This window comes from Sphaerodactylus townsendi, linkage group LG05 (genome assembly GCF_021028975.2).
Source record: "Sphaerodactylus townsendi isolate TG3544 linkage group LG05, MPM_Stown_v2.3, whole genome shotgun sequence".
Taxonomy (NCBI): domain Eukaryota; kingdom Metazoa; phylum Chordata; class Lepidosauria; order Squamata; family Sphaerodactylidae; genus Sphaerodactylus; species Sphaerodactylus townsendi.
Window position 1 is genome coordinate 8,680,680 of NC_059429.1, and position 20,950 is coordinate 8,701,629.

A 20,950-nucleotide genomic window follows, 5' to 3' on the forward strand; every position below is an offset into this window, starting at 1 on the left:
TGAGAGGAGGGGGCGTAACTAAGGCAAAAATCACGTGGCAAAATCACCAATTAGTCACCCCCTCTCGGCACACACAAATAATTAGTAACCTACTCTCTGGAAACTGTGAGAACCTGCTGGATCCCACCTCTTGTGACTGTATCTTACTGTGATCATCCTATTTCTCTCTGTCCATGCACTCTTCTCTGAAACGAAGAAAACAAATTAACTTAATAGTTTCAGATCTAAGTGCTAACATGTAACCAATGACTTTCTGACTGACCAATAGCTAATCAATAGGTCAGCTCTTTACAATATCATCTCAGCACCCTGTTTACATACAAACAGTTAACCCTTTTATGACTGGTTGTGCCAGACACTTGTGAATACCAACAGTCTGCACTTTCACGGAGAGCAGTTTGTAGTTCTGCTCTCCCATTGTTGGAGGGTTTGTTGTTGGAACATTCAACTTATTAGAGTTTTAGTGTTTAGGATTAGCAGCTTAGATGTGGTGATTATTTCCTTTTTTGCTGGTATCTACACTGTGTCTTTTGTTTTGAGGGGATCAGTGGGATGATTCCACCCGATGGTCCCACAGCGGAATCAAGACGGCACCAGTCCTCCCAAATGCTCAATGTACACAGATCTCTTTGCAGTAATCTCTAGTCCACCATTATTTCTCCTCTCCTCTCCCCTCCCCAAACACAAGTCCGCAAACTGATCGTGGTTGTCTATAACGGTAGAGATGGCAGCTACAACAGACAGAAAGATCAGGTGGTTTCCCCTTGGGGCTTCCAACGGTCAATAGCCAGTTGATAAAGGGTGAAGTTGAGAGCGGGTCACGTTAACAACAGTTTTAGAAGAACACCCAAGAGAAGGAGCCAGAGATGGACCACTCCCCAAGTCTGAGCGTCTTGCTTCTGGCCTTCTTGGCTGCCCAGGGGGTCTCTGGGGGTGAGTAGCAGGTTCCTGTGCTGTGGGGAGGAATCCGGTTATTGGGGAGAATCTAAACTGTGTCCCAGTTTGACCCTGTGTTGTTCTGCACACAGCACATTATTTAATTTGTGGAATCACTTGAATATGACCAGAAAAAGCAAAGCATAATATGACCTTAAATATGACCAGAAAAAACGGAGCATGAATAGTGGGGTGCTGTGTGGTTTCCGGGCTGTATGGCCGTGCTCTAGCAGCATTCTCTCCTGACGTTTCGCCTGCATCTGTGGATCCTCTGAAGATGCCAGCCACAGATGCAGGTGAAAGGTCAGGAGAGAATGCTGCCAGAACACGGCCAGACAGCCCGGAAACCACACAGCACCCCAGTGATTCCGGCCGTGAAAGCCTTCGACAGGAGCATAAATACTTTTAATAAATAAATAGTTAGATACCTCAGGGTACCAGAATGGGAGCAACAGGTTGGTACCTTCCTGTTCTCCTTGTGGACTTTTCAGAAGGCAACTTCTACTGTCGAAGAAAGTGGTCCCAGATGAATTTTTAATCTGCTACCGTATCCCCGGTGTTTTAAATGGTAAAGGAGGGGGTCAATCATGCCATTTTGCACAGGGGGAAAACCCCACATGTCATATCTCTCTTTAAAAAAAGATGTTTATGGCACTTAACAATGCAAATTTTATTTGTGGAATTCATCAACACTTATGGAGGTGAAGTGGATAAGAGTGTGATGACTTTAAAAAAATGCATTCCTGCCAGCCGTTTTCAGAAGACAAATTCAAGAAATGAAGAAGAAGAAGAAGAAGAAGAAGAAGAAGAGGAGGAGGAGGAGGAGGAGGAGGAGGAGGAGGAGGTGGAGTTTGGATTTATATCCCCCCTTTCTCTCCTGCAGGAGACTCAAGGGGGCTGACAATCTCCTTGCCCTTCCCCCCTCACAACAAACACCCTGTGAGGTAGGTGGGGCTGAGAGAGCTCCAAGAAGCTGTGACTCGCCCAAGGTCACCCAGCTGGCGTGTGTGGGAGCGCACAGGCTAATCTGAATTCCCCCGATAAGCCTCCACAGCTCAGGCGGCAGAGCTGGGAATCAAACCCGGTTCCTCCAGATTAGATACACCAGCTCTTAACCTCCTACGCCACTGCTGAAAATGGAGCCTTATTTCTTGGAAGCCTCCAGTTGCTGGATCCAAATAATTTGCCTGGGAGTTTTACACGGCTTTTGTCTGGCTAGGGTTGAATGATGGTGTAGTGGTTGGAGTACTGGACAAAGGTTTGGAAGAACCAGGTTCAAAATCTCACTCGGCTGTGTATGGGGTGTTGTCGTGCATGTCTTGGCCTCGACTCCCTCGCAGGGTTGTTCAAAGGATAAAACTAAGAAGGGGAGAGAACCGTGTACATTACTCTGAACTTCATGGAGGAAGGGTAAGACCAAAAGGTATTTGATAAGATAAGAACAACTTTGGTTTGATCCAGCACATGAAGTTCCTCACTCCGACCCAAACCCGACCCATGTTTTCAAAGCGGTTCAAGCCCACCCGTCCACTTTTGTGTATTTCAGGCGCTCTTCGCAGCCAGATTGTGGGAGGGCAGGAAGCCCCGCCACACTCTCGACCTTACGCTGCAGCTCTGAAATTAAATGGCCGTTATGGCCGTTATGGCTGTGGAGGCTTCTTGGTGGCCCCTCAGTGGGTGATGACTGCAGCCCACTGCAACGGGTAAGTCATATATGCTGCCACAGGAGGTGGTGATGGCCACTCACCTGGATAGCTTTAAAAGGGGCTTGGACAGATTTATGGAGGAGAAGTCGATTTATGGCTACCAATCTTGATCCTCCTTGATCTGAGATTGCAAATGCCTTAACAGACCAGGTGATCGGGAGCAACAGCCGCAGAAGGCCATTGCGTTCACATCCTACATGTGAGCTCCCAAAGGCACCTGGTGGGCCTCTGCGAGTAGCAGAGAGCTGGACTAGATGGACTCTGGTCTGATCCAGCTGGCTTGTTCTTATGTTCTTATGTTCTTATGTCATCTTGTGGGGTCTAGAAAGTCCATCAGGTGGTAGTCAGTGGAGGGGGAGGGGCATAGGAGGGGCCCTGAGGTGAAGGTTCTGCATTTCAATGTACTGAGCAACTGTGCCCTGGGAATCACTATGCTGTGAGCCACAAGCTCTTTCCACACAAATCTCCTAAAATAATTGGAAAATGTCCTTAACTGCCTTTGCCACGATGTGTGTCCGCACTCACCTCCTCAAAAGGATTCATGGCTGCCATTGTGTGATTTTGTACGGTATGTAAATGTGGGGAGGTGGTCCTAGCAAGACACCCCAATCATATACTTAGTGGAGTGGAATACAGGAGGCCGATTCTCAGTTGCTTTTTTATTCATTCATTCATTCATTCATTCATTCATTCATTCATTCATTCATTCATTCATTCATTCATTTATATTTATATACCGCCCTCCCCGAAGGCTCAGGGCGGTGTCCATCAACACTAAAACAGTTTAAAACATCAAATACATAATTTACAATAAAAGAATATATAAAATACTGAAACTGCAGATGGCTTCAGCCCCTCCTTCCCCCTTTATGTACCCACGGGAGGCCAGATGTTCTTATGGCGGAGTTGACATCATCCCGGCTGGGCAAACGCCTGGCGGAACAGGTCCGTTTTACAGGCCCTGCGGAAACTTTGTAAGTCCCGCAGGGCCCTGATCTCACCTGGGAGCCTGTCCCACCAGGTAGGGGCCAGAGCCGTAAAAGCCCTGGCCCTTATAGAGGCCAGCCGGATCGCCTTGGGGCCAGGGATCACCAGTAGGTCCGCCTCCGACGAGCGGAGGGGCCTAGAAGGGCGGTATAGGGAGAGACGGTCCCTCAGATAAGCAGATAACTTTTATATAAAAGTTTACTAGCTGGGAAGGGGGGATTTACATGGAGATAAAAGAAGAAATCCTTCCTTTCCTGTTACTTGTCTACATTGCTATGCACTCGGTAAGATCTTGCTACATGTCTGCTGTCTCACATGCTATTGTACTCCTCAAACAAAGAAACCAAGGTAACTTTATAGCTTCAGATGTACGTGCTCACTAGCATACAAGTAATGGCTATCTGACAGACCAATAGCTAATCAATAGATCAGGTCATAACCAGTGACTTCAGCAACCTGTTTACATACAAACAGTTAACCCTTTTGTGACTGAGTTGTGAAGACGCTTGCAAAATCCCAAAAGATTTCCCCCTTTCTAAAAAGTTAGTTGATGAATTCTCAAAAGCTTGCAATTCTCCAAACCTTGTATAATCCAGGTCTGGAAGACTTACTCCACCACCCAAATAAGGAAGCTCACAGAAGCTCCAAGAAGAGATGAGGGCTCAGAAATTGGTGCTGAGGAGGAGGTTCAGAAAACGGCAGAGTGGCGTGGGAAACGTCTTAAAGTGATCCCACAGCTGTGAAGCCATCTTGAAAATGTTTCAGCCTCAAGAAGCGTTTTAAAGGAGGTTCACGGAAAACATTTCGCGGCTGGAAAGAAAACATTTTCAGAATCAAAGGAGGGGGAAACAATGCAGAATTCCACAGAGGAAACATTTGAATCCTGCCTCAAGACCGTTTACAAAGGTTTGTGTGGAAAGGGCTACTGCTGATACATTTGATCCGAATCAGTTTTTTTGGTCTGTGTCTTCTTGTTATTTTCCCAAGAGAGATCCTCGTCGTTCTGGGAGCCCATGATTTGGATGCCGTAGAAGAAACCCAGCAAGTGTTCGGCGTTGAAAGCTACCATGTGCATCCAGACTACGACAGAAATTCTGATGTGCCATACAACGACATCCTTCTCCTAAAGGTCAGAGGAAAAGCCATCAGCTGGCCCTGATGTACACTCACTCATTCTGCTGTATCACATATTCTGCATTCCTCAGCGGCCAGGAGCACTAGGGGTCCTTTGCAGGGTCAGTGCAGGCCTCTTAGAGAATAATATGAAGAAGAGTTTGAATGTATATCCCTTCTTCTCTCCTGTAAGGAGTCTCAAAGGGGCCTACAACCTCCTTTCCCTTCTGCCCCTCACACCTTGTGAGGTGGGTGGGTCTGAAAGAGCTCCAAAGAACTGTGACTAGCCCAAGGTCACCCAGCTGGCATGTGCCGGAGTTTCCCAGATAAGCCTCCACAGCTCAAGCAGCAGAGTGGGGAATCAAATGTTAAGAGAAATTAATTTTATTTGTCAAAAGCATGGCCAGGGGGGACTCGACTTTGTCAGTTTCAACTGGGAAACACAAGATGGAAGTGTAGGCACGTGGCAGGCTGGATAATCTCAGGGGATTCAAGAAGGAGTTTACAAACTCTAGAACAGATCCATCATCTTTTCTCTTCTGTTCTCAACTCCAGTCACTACTTGGGGCACGAGAAAGCAACTGAGAACTTGCTGGCAGAAGTACGTGCCTTAAGGACCAATACTGAGAAGAGGTTGCTCGCTGTGCCCCTGATTGAGCTGCTTTCCTGAAATTTCTGTCTTCCAACCAGCTCCTATTTCTCCTGCTCCTCAACTTCAGGTGTGGTTCAGTGTTCCAATATTCCCACTAGAGAATCACAACTCACATCCCTGTTCTTAGGTCAACTGTTGCTTCCCTGCATGTCATGTAGGGTTTGTTTGTTTGTTTGTTTATTGGATTTAATATACCGGCCTATCCCTGAAGGGCTCAGGGCGATGAACAATATAAAATATTATATTGGCCATCTGGCAAACGATACAGGTCTATAAAAACTAGGACAAAGAGGCTTCGAGACAGCTTCTGCTCTAGAGCTGTGGCTATGCTGAACTCCAGGGCTTCGTGTTGATGAGTTTGGGGCTGTGTAGGGATGGGTGGAGGAAGGGGAAAGTGAGGATGGGGGATGAGTCTGGAATTGTGTGCATCGAGGAATGCTGCTGTAAATTTTCGTTGTGCGTGCACAATGACAATAAATGCTTATGCTTATGCTTATTATATATTTAAAAAGCACACATACAATTTAAAACAGTTACATTCTAAAACCATGTCCCGCGAAACCCATATACAACCCTCCCCAGAAAGGAATAATGGGTCCCGATGATGTTACAGGGACCCCCTGTAAGCAGAGGGGGGCGGGGCAGAGGCACCGTCAGTGGCTGGTCTCTCCAAAGGCCCGGTGGAACAACTCGGTCTTACGTTAACTCTCTCAAGTCTAAGATCCTGGTCTTTTCAAGCACCTTCAAGATCTCCAACCGGTACTTAGACAGTGAAACTATTGAACAGGTCAAGTTCTATAAATACCTGGGCATTCATCTCCATCACAAAGACAGATGGACCAAGCATAGGGAAACTGTTGTTAAGGGCTGCAAAATTACTTCCGCAGTGGAAAGGTTTTTTTTTCTCCAAGGGTGGCAAGTTTATTCCGGCTGCCCTAAGGGTATTTAACGCTAAGGTGTCCCAACAACTTCTCTACGGGGTTCCCCTGTGGATTGAAGCTTGGCATATATCTCTGGAGCGAATACAATCCAAATTTCTATATAAGCTTTTTGGGGTCCCCCACTGTGTACCCTACGCGGCCCTCTGCCTAGAGGCAGGACAACACCTCTTGGAAACAAGGGCATGGTGGATCACCCTTAAATTCTGGATCCGGCTTTGTTTTTTCAGTGACCCTAACAGCCTCATTCACTGCTCCCTCCCCGAACTTCAGTCATCTGCCTGGTGGGCCCACATCAAGCTTAAGATCTCCTCCCTGGGCTTCTCTTGGGACCAGCTCCTTATGCTTTCCCCCAATGATCTGCACCACCGTATTAAGGAACGGCTATTTGACCAGGAACATCAACTCCTAGTTAGCAAAGCAAGGAGCCTGTTTTCCCCCCTTCACTTTGAAATCATGCCTGGGAACTGCAGGACAGTTGCTTACCTAAATATCTTGCTCGACCCTAAGTCTAGGTGGTTATTCACCAGAGCAAGAACAAACACATTCCCTCTCACCTTCTCCCCGGAGAGATTCATGGCACACGCACAGAAAAAGCGTACATGTCCATATTGCTCAACCTCTGAGGAATCTTTGGAGCATGTTCTATTAGTCTGCCCGAAATTCATAGGTCTCAGACCTAGCTTGTTCTTTTCAACACTGACTTACTTGTGCCCTCCATATTCCAAATTGAACCGCCTCTTGAACAATGAGGATCCCAGGCAGTTGAAAATGGTGGCCAAGTTCCTGCTCGATATTGGAAAATAAGTTTCCGGCTCTCTTTTTATTTATTTATTTTCCTGGAGTTTGTACTGTATGAACTATGAGCAGCTGTTTTACCCTGTCAAACTCAGGATCATATTACTGCACAGTTTTATCTGTATTTTCTCTCGATGCCTAATAAAGGTCTTTGAATTTGAACTCGGTCTTACAGGTTGCCAATTATGGGATGGCAATTTCCCAGAGATTTGGGGATGGAGCCTGAACCTGAATGGGACATAATGCCATAGAGTCCATCCACCCCCCAAGCCGCCATTTTCTTCTCTGAAGTCTAAATATCAGTTATAATCATGTGAGATCTCCAGGGCCCAGCTGGAGGTTGGCAACTCTCAGCGAGCTTCCCTTCCTCAGCTCACAAAACTCACTCTATCAGTGGCTCATACAGCCAGCAGGCTACTGGGGTAATTTTCACCACAAAAATTATCCCTTCTGTTTCCCTGCTGACAGCTGGATCGCGAAGCCAAGCTCAACAAGTATGTCCAACTCATTCCTTTACCCCAGACTGAGAACTATCTCCCCAAAGACACCGAGTGTGTCGTCGCGGGCTGGGGACGCATCGATGCCACGGATCACGCCTCGTCAAAGCTTTTCGTGACCAACGTCACGCTCCCTGACCGTAGGAAGTGCCTGCAATTCTTCCCAGAACTCACCGACGGAATGGTTTGTGCGGGAGTTCGCTCCAAACTCTGCGACGTCAGCAATGTGAGTGGGCGCCATTTTGTTTTTCACTCCTAAAATGCTCGCCGAGTCACTGAGAGGTTTCAAAATATGTCTGGTTAATTAAGTTGACCTTTTGGCCTCTCTTCAACATCCCTTGACATTAAAGTGGGGCAGATGTAAGGTTGATAGGATTCCGTTGCACAAACTGATAAAATGGAGTTGTGACTTCGCCTTTGGAAACTGGGCTATTCTTGTGTGCCCCGCTCCACCAAGGGCAGAGCGAGGGGGGACTGCATCCGGGGAATGCCTGCATCCTTCTCTCCTGCCAACTCCCCCGCAACGCCCTGGCCACGCCCCTGTACAGGTGTGTGCCCGGGACATCATGCCCCACCCATCCTCATTGGCGCTACACCACTGTGCCCCATCTCCAAAAAGGCTGCAGCGTTTGGGACTCTTTAGTTTGGAGAGGAGACGTCTGAGGGGGGATATGATTGAAGTCTATAAAATTATGCATGGGGTAGAAAATGTTGACAGAGAGACATTTTTCTTTCTTTCTCACAATACTAGAACCAGGGGGCATACATTGAAAATGCTGGGGGGAAGAATTAGGACTAATAAAAGGAAACACTTCTTCACGCAACGTGCGATTGGTGTTTGGAATATGCTGCCATAGGAGGCGGTGATGGCCACTAACCTGGATAGCTTTAAAGGGGGCTTGGACAGATTTATGGAGGAGAAGTTAATCTCTGGCTACCAATCTTGATCCTCCTTGATCTGAGATTACAAATGCCTTAACAGTCCAGGTGCTCAGGAGCAGCAGCAGCAGCAGAAGGCCATTGCTTTCACCTCCTGCAGGTGAGCTCCCAAAGGCACCTGGTGGGCCACTGCGAGTAGCAGAGAGCTGGACTAGACGGACTCTGGTCTGATCCAGCTGGCTTGTTCTTATGTTCTTATGTTCTTAACTTAGAAGGTTGCAATTCTCAAAGAATCCACATTACCTGACTAAGCAGATGGTCCAAAAATGGTTGCTGCTTTCACAGCCCAGGCAAGAGGTCTGCTCCCCAGCAGAAGGAAAGAGAGAAGAGACCTCTCCACATCACTCCCAGCAATTTATCAGATCCCAGACCCCACCCTCCTTTGACCTGGTCAGGCTGGGTCAAGATAACTTTCCCCCCCCCAGGTCAGGTAGCATTTCCTGATGTTCTTCTGGAATTTCTAAGTCCTCCAAATCTATGATACTTGACGAGAGGAGGGGAGGAGGAAAGAAAAAGAAAAGGAGGGGGGAGCCATTTCTCCACAGGTTGCAAGAGCCACAGATTACATATTCTGACTTTTGTGTCACACAGACAGCATAGCTAAATTTAGGAGCTGCAGCCTGTGTACTTTCTTCTCATGTCAAACTAATGTGTTTTTGTTTGCTTCAATTTTTTAATGTCCTTAGGGGGATTCCGGAAGTGCTCTGGTGTGCAACGGAGCGGCCCATGGGGTAGTCTCCTACGGCTACCAAGTGCCCCCGTCCATTTACACCCGTGTGGCTAATTACCTTCCTTGGATCAGAAAGGTCATGGAACAAGGCCCGGAAATGCAAAAACCACCGGCCTTCTGAGCCACCTTGAAACCATTCACACCTTTTGCTGAGCTGCTTTGTGTCTCCGTTGGAGTGAGTTATGTGAGCCTGATTCAGCAAGGCCGGCATGATATCTGAACAAGAGACATGGCCAGTCCTTATTCTGAGAAGGGGGGTTGTTGACATCCCGATGCTATCCAATCAGTGCCTTCCACTACTGGCTTTTGTTGCCCGCTTTCAGAATCCCCCTCCCCAAATTCTCTCTCCTGGGGGAAGCTGCACTTGTACAAAGTTGGGATGCCAACCCTTCCAAAGTAGCCCTCTGTCTTCCCCTTGACCCAGGATGCCCACCAGAGTGCAAAACTACCCAGGTTGCACCAGAAAGAAAGAATATTGCGCAGGCAGGAGCGGGTTATTACATGTCATTTTCTCTCTGCACTTTAGTGCAGGCATGCTAAGCGCTTCTGTGTGGCACGACCAAACTGGTTTTACATTTCTTTCGCTGTACGATTCATTCAATAAACCACCCCTGCATTTCAAATCTGCATCTTCATTATCTTATTATTAGCCTGATCTTATTAGCCTGCCATTCTCCAAAGGGCAGAGGGTTAAGGTACGCCCTTCCTCCAAGGAGCACAGAGCGGAGTTGTGACTGACAAGCGTCTGTCCTGCCCCTAACGGGAAAATCTGCCACTCAGGTGAGCCCCTGAGTCTAAATTCTGTCTCTGAAATCCAGTTCCAGTCCTTTAGTGGCATCTAGGCTATTGAGTCACACATGATATGCAAAAATTGTAAACATACGGAGATGTAAAATAAATAAGAGACATACAATACAACATCGCGTAGAGCATAGGTGTCAAACTCGCGGCCCTCCAGATGTTATGGACTACAGTTCCCACCATCTCCTGACAGCATCATGCTGGCAGGGGATGATGGGAACTGTAGTCCATAACATCTGGAGGGCCACGAGTTTGACACCTGTGGCGTAGAGTTAAAAAGGAAAGAGTTGATACAATTTTTAAAAGAACGGGAGCAAAAATTAGCACCCTTTCTTTGGACGATGGAGCTTAATGGTTTCCTGCAGAAATTTAGCTACACTCTCGCATATTTCTAAGATGGGAACTCTCTGAACTGATGACCAGTTTAAATTTACGTTCCTCAGCCAGGTTTCTCCTTTGTCTACCTGGGGATCTGTGTTGCCGGTTGGTTTCTTTAAAACTGACCTGTAAGTAAATAAATCTCCTGTGTGGTTTAAATCCAGCCTCGGTGAACTCAATAACGTCCTTGAGTACCACCGAGCTAATCTCTCGACGGAAAGCCCTAAGCCTAGCTGTAAAATGCCTGGAAACTATGGGAAGGTTTAGAGTTGGAAAAGAATCGAGAATCCCCCAAATAGTAGGAGGCTGTGTGTGTGTCCCTTCATCAGGGAAACAAAGACATCACAAGTGGACATAGGTGACCCTTTCCAATTTTCCCCCTTAATATGTTAAAATGTTGTAATAACAACAAACTCAGTGTAACTTTTTACCTCCCACCTATCTTCCCCAACACATCTCATCAACTTGAAAAGGAAAGGCTGCGTGTGCACGCGCGCGCGCGCACGCATGCGCGAGCGCGCACACACACGTTACTGCCAGGAAAATAGCCAAAATATTTTCCTGAGTCGAGTTACCTGACTACACTGGCTCCAGGTCAGGACACAGAGACCTGTGTGGCTCAGAAGCCTGCATAAGGCTTGCAAAGGACATATATGGGTGATTATGCCGATTTTTTGCATGGTTTCCCTCTTGCCTTTACCCCTTTTAGGATATAATGAAAGCCCTTTAGTGTTGAATTTACTATTTGCCCATTGTCTAGGTTTATATTTTAGCTAGGTGTTTCCAGTTGATTTAAGGTTTCGTTATTGTCAATTTAGGATATTCTTGCCTATAAGTATATGTGCTTGTACTCTTTAAGGTTTTCTCTAATTGTTAAGTTTAGAAATGTTATTTTTGATATTTGTGTTTGTTAGTTAAAGCAATAGCCTGTAGAAGCTGATATTAAGGGACAAGGAAGTTAGCCTTGGAATTCAGCTTAGACCAACACCCAGCCGACTCCTCAGCAAAGACAAAGACCCCCTTTGGTTTTGCAAATCAAATCTGATGACAGCACCCAGATGTCCCAGCCGTTGGAAAACGTGTCGGGACCACCATTGGACAGTTTGAACTTTCTTTTGTTGCAGAACTGAGGCACGGGAGCCTCAGGTCATAACTGAAGGAAATAGTCCATCTGATAACAGAGATAACTCCGCTCTCCTTTTAGCACCATTGTAAAGTCTCGCAGGAGAACACTTGACAGCGAGATTTCGTGGTCCCATTCACAGAAGCGGTAACTGTATCTTTCTTTTGTATTGATGTTTCTTTATTGGTGTTTGGTAAGGGACCTGCCCCCTTACCTGCCCCCTTTACCTGCCCCTTTGCCCCTTTTGATGTGTGTGCACAAAAGTTCTTGCGCTTGGTTACGAGAGCGCGATTCTCCTGCCCGTGCTGTCACCACCACTTCCAAATAAAATATTTTGCTTTGAAAAACACCGCGCCTCACTACATTGCCTGAGCTGAAATCACTTAATGTTGCCTAAGCAGCAGCGGTAACACACACACACACACACACACACACACACACACACACACACACACAGAGAGAGAGAGAGAGAGAGAGAGAGAGAGAGAGAGAGAGAGAGAGAGAGAGAGAGAAGCAGCTAAGTGTTAGACCTGGCTCCTGCCTGCCCGGGCATCAGCAGGCTGGACCCAAGGTCACACTTGCACTTGCTGTTATCTGGGGCCGAATGGCCCATCCTGTTCCTATTGCTGTGCTTGGAACTAGTGAAATAGGCATACCTCCTTCCTCCCCCTTCCTGGAGGCCGGAAGGAGCCCTATCTCTGTCCTTGAGTTGGAACACACAACAATGCTGTCTTAACACTATCCTTTTCTTATGCAACCTATTGTGGCTAATTAATGGTTATTAGATGTACAAGTAAACCTTTATTAGGCATAAATAATTCTGCATACAGTATGTTTGTATGATAAACAACACCAATACAACGAGGAATCCAATTTTTTTTTCGTTGGGATGAATTATACATAAACTTTCTGGAGATCTATTGCCCGGTATCCATATGTTAATTCAAGCCAATTTGAATGACTTCTCATGTTTATTACAATGACTTGGGCCTCAGACGGTAAATCAATGTAATTTAGATGGTTTGATACATCGAGGGACACATTTTGTTTTAGATCTTTGAGATAATGCTTCAGCTAGATATGCTTAGCGACCCTAAAGAGTTATCTCAGAAGATGCATCACTAAGTAAATACTTCACTACATAAGCCGAAGGCAAATTTGTTTTAGCTTTAATAATCGGGATTATATAGTGACTCGTAATGCAGAGTGTAGCTGACATTCTAGGAGGGATATGTATTGTATCCACGGCATTTACAGAGCATGGGCATAGTCTGTCCAGCCCGAATGAAACACCTTAATCTCCGATTGTAACTTTAGAAGGAAAGTTTACTCTAGCAAGCATAAATGCTCTCGTGACATGGACTGTGAGACTATAGAGGTATTTTGCTATCTTCCATGTAGGATGGGTAGGTTTAGAAAACCTGGGAACATACACAGATTTGTACTGGGTGAAGGGACTGAAATTCCATATCAATCAGTCTTTGGCTGAGCAATCTAAATATATATTCCCTCGTTAAAGAGGTTGAAATTCAAGATAGAATCCTAGAGGTTCTTATTTTGGATTCAATATGGAATAAACAGGTTATTAGATATATAAGCATGTGCAGATACTTAAAATTATCTTACCAAAAAAAAATAGGATTTTGCAAATGGCCAGAGGACATTCTGTCTGGGAGGGAAGGAATTCACCTACAGAGCATAAATGTAGGTGACAGAGCAAGATGTTAACCCAACATTGCAAAGTGCTTGGAGATAGTAAAGGGTTTAGAACCCTTGAGGCTGAGAAAATATAGAGTGGTGGTCATGCTTGCTAAAATTATTTGTTTATTTACCCCCTCAGTCTTTTCAGAAAATCCTGAAATGCAATCCCTTGTTAGAGTATTTCCTGCTGCTGTAAGAGTGTCTCCCCTTGTGAGAATTGGGTAAAAGGTTATTGACTGTAAAGAGATTTTTTTTTAAGAATTTATCCAAAACACAAAAGAAGACAGGTAAAGAAAATTAACAATTAATTGAACCCAAAAATCGCGTCATACACCAAAAGACGGAGGTTGAACTAATCCAATATGTACAGTTTCATTTTCACAAATTCAAACACATAGATTCATATGGAACAATAATATATTTATCCAACTGATAAGTATTTGAACTTGTCAGCTCTGAGGAGAGACAAAAACACTTGTATATGTCAGTTAAGAAATGTGAAAAAGGAAAAGAAATTACTCTTCCTGAGGAGACATCTACAAAAGCATTTTGAAGCGCATGAGGCGTTTGAGATTGACTTACAAAGAAACATTACTGGAAATGGATAGGAACTTATTGACTTTATAAAACATTGCAGAAATGGATATGTTCGTCCTCATATGAGAACACATTGAGTATATGACTTGCTTTCAGTTTGATGAACCATGTTTTTGGGTCTATCATTCATTGAATACTTATCAGTTGGATAAATATATTATTGTTCCATATGAATCTATGTGTTTGAATTTGTGAAAATGAAGCTGTACATGTTGGATTAGTTTAACCTCCGTCTTTTTTGGTGTGTGTGATTTTTTAGGTTCAATTATTTGTTCGTTACACACGAGTGGGATCTACTTGAGTGTATAAAGAAAATTAACAACAATGACGTATGTATATTTTAAAAAGAAATTATTAGAATGGATCTGCATTTACTAGTCCCTCAAGTAATATAGATCCACCTATGATTAAAAAAATAAAAGAGATAAAAAGAAAATAAACAAAGATTAATGAGAGAAAAAACAAAGGAAAGGGAGGCTGTTTCCAATAGCTCCAGCAGATCACATACACTGCTGATTCTGGATTTTTTTTTTTCAGAACTGGTGGGCTAAATCCAGATCAGCCAATCCACCAGTCAAATTTAAGGTCCAAAGTATTTGGGGAGCCAGAGTGGCCCCTTCCGCTTTATGAAATAATGCGTTTTCAAACCACTTTCACAACTGTTTGCAAGTGGATTTTGCTATTCCTTTGCAACTTCAAAGAGCACAGAAAGCAGTTTGAGAAAGTGGATTGTTATTCTTGCGTATGTGAATGAGCCAAACGAAGAAAACTTGCTCTAAGGCCGACAAAATAGCCTGTCTCAGCGGCGTGTAACTAAGAGACACTCAGAGAACTCAACCAAGGTGAAAAACCCAGCCCACCAGAAGTCTCCTCCACTGGAAAGGGTTTCTGCTGAGCCACCACCTCTTCAAGGCAGGAGTTGTCTGGCTTTTGGCTACCTGCTTTGACAGATGCTGCCTGGCCTGCTGCCTTGCTTGGGGTCCTGCCGCACAGTTTCTGGAAGCTTGCCAAGCTCTAGGTGGCATAGAGACCGAAACCGGCGCAGCAAACGGCGACATCCCGTAGGTAAGGGCGGGTTCTCGGGTTTGAACCCCATTTCATGTCCAGCTCCGCCCATACCGTTTGTGGGTTTTAAAACATTTTAGTGTTTTTTTGGGTTTTGGCCTGCAGGGGGGGGCCACGCATTGTTTTAGCTAGCTGCAGCACTAAACTTTCAGGAATTGATTTTGGGGGGACTCTCTGGTGATACTGCCCAGGTTTGTTGAGGTTTGGTTAAGGGGTCCAAGTTGCTCAGACTCCCACCCAAAGGGGGTGCCCCCCTTCACTCCCATTGTTTTAATGGGAGCTAATAGGAGATGGGGGCTACACCTTTCAGGGTCCACAACTTTGGACCCCTGAACAAACTTCGCAAACCTGAATTTATTCTATCGATAGGAGAAGTCTCCTAACTGGTGCTTCTAGCTTAACACTTGCACTACGACAGCTGAGCACCCAAATCTCCTGGATTCTCCTTTTTAAATCCACCCTTGGCATGGATTTAAAGGGAGAATCTGAGTCAGTTTAGAAGAAGAGAGTTTGGATTTATATCCCTTTCTCTCTCTGTGGGGAGACATCCAGGGGCTTACAAGCTCCTTGCCTTCCCCTCACAACAAACACCTGTGAAGTGGGTGGGGCTGAAGGCTCTGAAGCTGACTAATAGGAGTCACCTGGCTGGCATGTGGGGTGCACAGGCTAATGCAGGGTTTCCCAGATCAGCCTCCCACAGCTCAGCTGACAGGCAGGGGTCTTGGTTCCTCCAAATTAGATGCACCTGCTCTTAACCACGCACACCACAATAGAGTGATGCTGTTTCAGGGTGGGGGACCATTACCAAAACAGCATCACTTTCAACGTTGTTTAGCTGGGGACTGGGATTTTACTCCCAAAGGTGGATTTAAAGGGAGAATTTGGGCTCTCTAGTTAAACATATTGAAAGTGTGGGGTGGATTCCATCACAGCAGCTGCCCAGTAGGGGGGGGCCCCTCGGGTGCTGCACCAGGCTCCATTTTTCAGCTGCCTCTGCCGTGGGCGACCAGCTGGTGGGAGGCAGGGGAGGAGTCTGCTGTCCTGACCTCATTACTTTTATCAGCAGTGGTGGCAGACCTTTGGCACTCCAAGATGTTATGGACTACAGTGCCTCGACCTGCCAGCCCTTGATTCGGCATGGTGGGGGGGGGGTGATAAGGGTGTAGTCCTGTATCTAATAGATATAAGGTCACTCACAGGCTCTTAAAACCAAGGAATTGGGGAGGCATTGGCCATGCCCTGGAGCCAAGGGTGGGGAGGCGATAATGGCCATGCCCACAGGGGGGCAGGTGCGGGGAGTGGCTAGCTAAAGTCACCTACGTCCCTGTCCCGGCGATGAGGAGAACTGCTTGCCAGGGGATGGGGGGCAGTGGTGGGATCAACATTTTTAACAGGTTCCGATGGTGGTGGGATTCAAACAGTGGCGCCGCCGCCACACACACACCCCAAGTCCCCTCTTGGGCAGGGGAGGGTTGCTTGGTAAAGCCTTCTGGGCACTGGAAAAAATTAGTAGCCACTTCTAGAGGGGTGGGTGAGAACTGGTTGGATCCCCACCTCTGGGCGGGGCGGTCCGTGGGGGCATTTGGGCCCCGACCTCCCTCAGAATTCCCGCCCACTGTTGGCACCTCTGCGGCCTCCTCCTTGGGCGGGCGCTACAGCCTGCCTCCCGCCCCTCCCCCCGCCGGCCAGCCTGGCCTCCCTCTGGGGAGGAGGCTGCACACAGCCGCAGCGCCCCGGGCAGCAGGGCAGGACCCCGGGCGAGCGGCGCTTGCCGTCGAGCCGGCCGGGCATGGCGGCGGCAGTTCCAGGTAGGCCCTGCCAGCCCAGGTACAACCAGCCGCGCCGTCGGGAGGGAGGCAGGGGCGCCGTGGGTCTGGTGCGCGGAGCAGCGATTGGGCGCCACTTGCTTCTCAGGGTGGGGGTTGCGAATGAAGCCCCAGGTAAGGAGGCGAGGAACTTTTCCCCTCCCCGTGCGTGGAGGGTCAAGAGCCCCTTCTGTAGGGTCGTGGCACGATCATCCAACCTGCTGTGGGCGGGTGCGGAGGGAGCCCGCCTTTCTCGGGCTGGGCGGGTGGCTGGCCCAGGGGCAGGCAGGGGCCCTCCCTCCCTCCCAGCGGCCAGCAGAGGTCTCCCTCCCAGGACCTGCGGTGGGGTGGGGGGGCTGCTTCGGGGATGGGGCCGCAGCAGCAACTCGCGGGGCTCTCTTAAAGTGCTCAAAGACAAACATGCAGGAGCTACACAGGGCAACCAGGGAAAGAACTCTGTGCCGACGGAAACGGAGCCTTTCAACCTGCCCAGCGGAGCCGGCCAAGGGCCGCCGTTCCCTTTCTGCCCCTCCTGGAGCCATCTTGTCGTGTGCAGCTCCCACTTCCTCTTGTGTTTCAGGTAGGAAGTCCCGCTTGATCCCAGTAATGAGGGGGGGGGTGGCGTTGCCGCTGGTTGGTGATGGATGGCCCCTGAGGGGAGGGGGGGGGGGGGGGGCTAGGGAGCAGAGCAGACCCAGGCTCAAACCCCTCCTCTACTGGGAAGCAGCTCACAGGGGATCTTGGGTGATGTGGCGAACCTGGCTCGCCCCCCCTCACTGGAGTTGTTGTGAGCAAAGGCACAAAAGTCCAGCTGCTGGGTCCCCCATTTGGGAAGACATGGACAGCAGAAATGAACAAGTGGATGCATGAATGTACACGGCCTGAGTGAGATGGAATTAGAGGAGGAGGAGGAGGAGGAGGAGGAGGTCCATCGCTGGCTGCTGGCTAAAATGAGCCTCCATATGCAGAAGTATTAAACCTCGTGGATGCTGAGGCTGAGATGCATCATCATTTGGGGGGGGGGGGAGGCGCTTTGGTCTCTGTTTTGTTTCTGTTGTTTGGAGACAGCCTTTCTCACTGAAACCCAAGGTGGACAATCCAGATAATGCCAACCGCGGCTTGGGGAAAAAGGCATTCGTATTCCAAAACAGAGAAATGTCAAATAATGTGGAAAACGCGCTGTTCTGTTCCCAGCTTACCGATAACAACCCAGGGGCCTGTGGCAATCTGAGTCTACAATTCCATTTCACAGCAGACCCACGGAGAGTGTATTCTTGTAGTCTAACCAGTGTAGATTCAGGTGTCCAGGTTGGGCAAGCCTGTGCCCTCCAGGGCAACTAGTTGCCCACTGTGTGAGACAGGATCAGCTGATCTGTGAGCCACAGAAGTCCTCCCACTCCCCAACCATCCAAATTCCCCCCCCCCCCACCCCCACCCCCCCCACCCCCACCCCCACCCCCACCCCAATATTCCTGCTGGTACTCCTCTTTATCCTAACCTCATATCAGCGTCTGCCTTGCGGAGGACACGCCCCTTACAAAGTGGTTCTTCCGATGCTGGAACAAAATCTTGTTAAAGTGCCGCAGCCTCCTTGCTTGTTTCTGTTGCAACGGACTAACAAGAATACCCCTCTTGAATTATCAGAATCCCTTTGTTGTGGTTGGTTTAATGGACAGCCAATGAATCCATCTCTGTGACCCTGAGTCTGAGAGGCGCTACTGATGAGCGTTGCTGCTCCAGCAGCAGTGGCGTAGTGGCTAAGAGCAGGTGCACTCTTATCTGGAGGAACCGGGTTTGATTCCCAGCTCTGCCATTTGAGTTGTGGAGGCTTATCTGGGGAATTCAGATTAGCCTGGGCACTCCCACACACGCCATTTCTAGAACGTGTAGGGCCAGTCACAGCTTCTTGGAGCTCTCAGCCCGCCCACCTCACAGGGTGTTTGTTGTGAGGGGAAGGGCAGAGATTGTAAGCCCGTTTGGGTCTCCTACAGGAGAGAAGGGGAAAAATAAATCAAACTCCTTCTTCTACTCAGTTTCCCGATTTCCTTGCCAGCCCATTACTGAACTGCTTTTGAAATCTGGACAAAGGGGCTGGAGTGCTATGTCCTTTTTGTAGGAAATGGGACAAACTGGTCCTGCCCTGCTGGACCAATTGGCACAAAGTAGTAAAGATACAACTCTTTACCCACTCCAGTTCAGTGAGAGCTTACTCAGAAGTTGTTTCATTCATTTGTTATTGCCTACCTGTTTGGGTGGTAGTCTTGCAGCTGTGCCTGTTTGTTCAGGGTAAACTCCACTGTTTTTTTAAAGAGGCTTATTTCTAGGCAAACACACTTTTTCCAGTTCGGTGCTCTGCAGGCTAGTAAAATCAGTGCAGATGAGAGTCCTTGTTTCTATATAAGACTGCAGTCTTAGAGCTGAATTTTGGACTTATTTGCTCAGAAATAAAGCCCACTGATTTCCGACTTCCTACTAAGCCTCTTTAAGGTTATGGCTTTAATCTCTCCTTTTTGGTGTTCCCATTTATTGATGCCGTTTAGCTGGAGCTAAAGGCTGCACAGTTGCTTCTTGGCAGTGGCGTAGCGCCAAGGGGGTGGGGGGACATGACGCACCAGGGGCGTGGTGGGGGTGTGGCAGAGGCACAGGACACACACGTGTCCCGGGCTCTGGTCCCCCTTGCTACAGCTCTGCTTCTTGGCCTCACCATCAGGCCTCAAAAATGATGTACTCTTGTCAGCCCTGGGTTTGCCAGTTATCATATCTGAGGGGGATATGATTGAAGTCTATAAAATTATGCATGGGGTAGAAAATGTTGACAGAGAGATACCTCTTTCTCCTGTCTACTAGAATTGGAAATTCATTGAAAATACTTTGGGGAAGAATTGGAGCTAATAATAAAACACTTCTTCATAGCGTGTGATTGGTGTTTGGAATATGCTGCCACAGAAGGAGGTGGTGATGGCCACTAACCTGGATAGCTTTAAAAGGGGCTTGGACAAGATTTATGGAGGAGAAGTTGATTTATGGCTCCCAATCTTGATCCTCTTTGATCTGAGATTGCAAATGCCTTAACAGTCCAGGTGCTTACGGGAGCAGCATGAAGGCCGTTGCTTTCATGCTACATGTGAGCTCCCAAAGGCTGGTGGTACTGAGTAGCAGAGAGCTGGACTAGATGGACTCTGGTCTGATCCAGCTGGCTTGTTCTTATGTTCTTACATGAGTCAACTGCTCAGTTTGCATTATGGTTCCTTGGCTTTCTGCAGCATATTTTTCTTCAGTGTGCTCATGTGCTATTGTGATAGCCAAATGTCCAGCAGGTTCTTATTTTCTACAAAAAAATTTAGCGTGCTCAGAGCGGAGTTCACATGCTAGTTGGAGAATATGTGGAGACTGTTCAGATTCGTGTAGAGAGTGAGGTGCACCTAAGCCCGCTAAAATCAATGGCTGTAAGACATCGCTTAAGGACATCGCTTAGGGTTTCAGGCTAAGAGCAAAATGCAAGTGAGTTTTTATTCCCTTTTTACACTTCTCCTAATTGGGCACGGTTTCTCTTTGTGCATGAGCTGTCCTCACATGAGGAGCCCACCCACGTTACCTGCAAGCGTGAACAGAGGAAACGCAACAAAATGGTGTGCAGCGCCCCTCCTAGACAACTGCTATTTTAATGTTCGCATTTATTAATATATATCCTGTCTACAGGATAACAGAAGCCTCAAGGGAGTTCACATGTAAACTAAAATAACAATAGAGCTTTGTCTTCTTGTACAAGTGAAGCATTTTAACAGAGCTGTGGGTAACACCTAGTTCAGTGATGGCGAACCTTTTTGAGACCGAGTGCCCAAATTGCAACCCAAGCCGCACTTGTTTGTCGCAAAGTGCCAACCCGGCAATTTAACCTGAATGCTGAGGTTTTAGTTTAGAACAAACCGGTTCGCTCCCTCTTCCTCTGCCCCACCTGCTCGAGAAGGGGCCAGCCTGCTCAAGCCTCCAGCAAGTCCCACGCACACTGCTCTGTGCCTCTCTAGCATCTCTGCCTCCTCTGCACCCCCACCTCGGGCAGGAACACAGGCACCAGGTCCTCCAGCCGAGTCCTCCCTGCTCACGTGGGTGATAGCATGTAGATGCTCAGTGGCCCCAGGCCAGCCTAGATGTATGTGTGTGGGGTGGGGTGAGTACCGCACCCA

General features: G+C 47.6%; 1 protein-coding gene across 1 annotated transcript; it reads left to right on the forward strand.

Annotated features, from left to right (window-relative positions):
- Positions 1-830: 830 nt before the first annotated feature.
- LOC125433615 (mast cell protease 4-like) lies at positions 831-9,905 on the forward strand. The gene is made up of 5 exons (XM_048498280.1): positions 831-933; positions 2,483-2,639; positions 4,617-4,758; positions 7,599-7,853; positions 9,253-9,905. Exons 1-5 carry the CDS (start codon positions 867-869, stop codon positions 9,415-9,417), a joined length of 786 nt encoding a protein of 261 aa, XP_048354237.1. The 5' UTR covers positions 831-866; the 3' UTR covers positions 9,418-9,905.
- Positions 9,906-20,950: the final 11,045 nt, after the last annotated feature.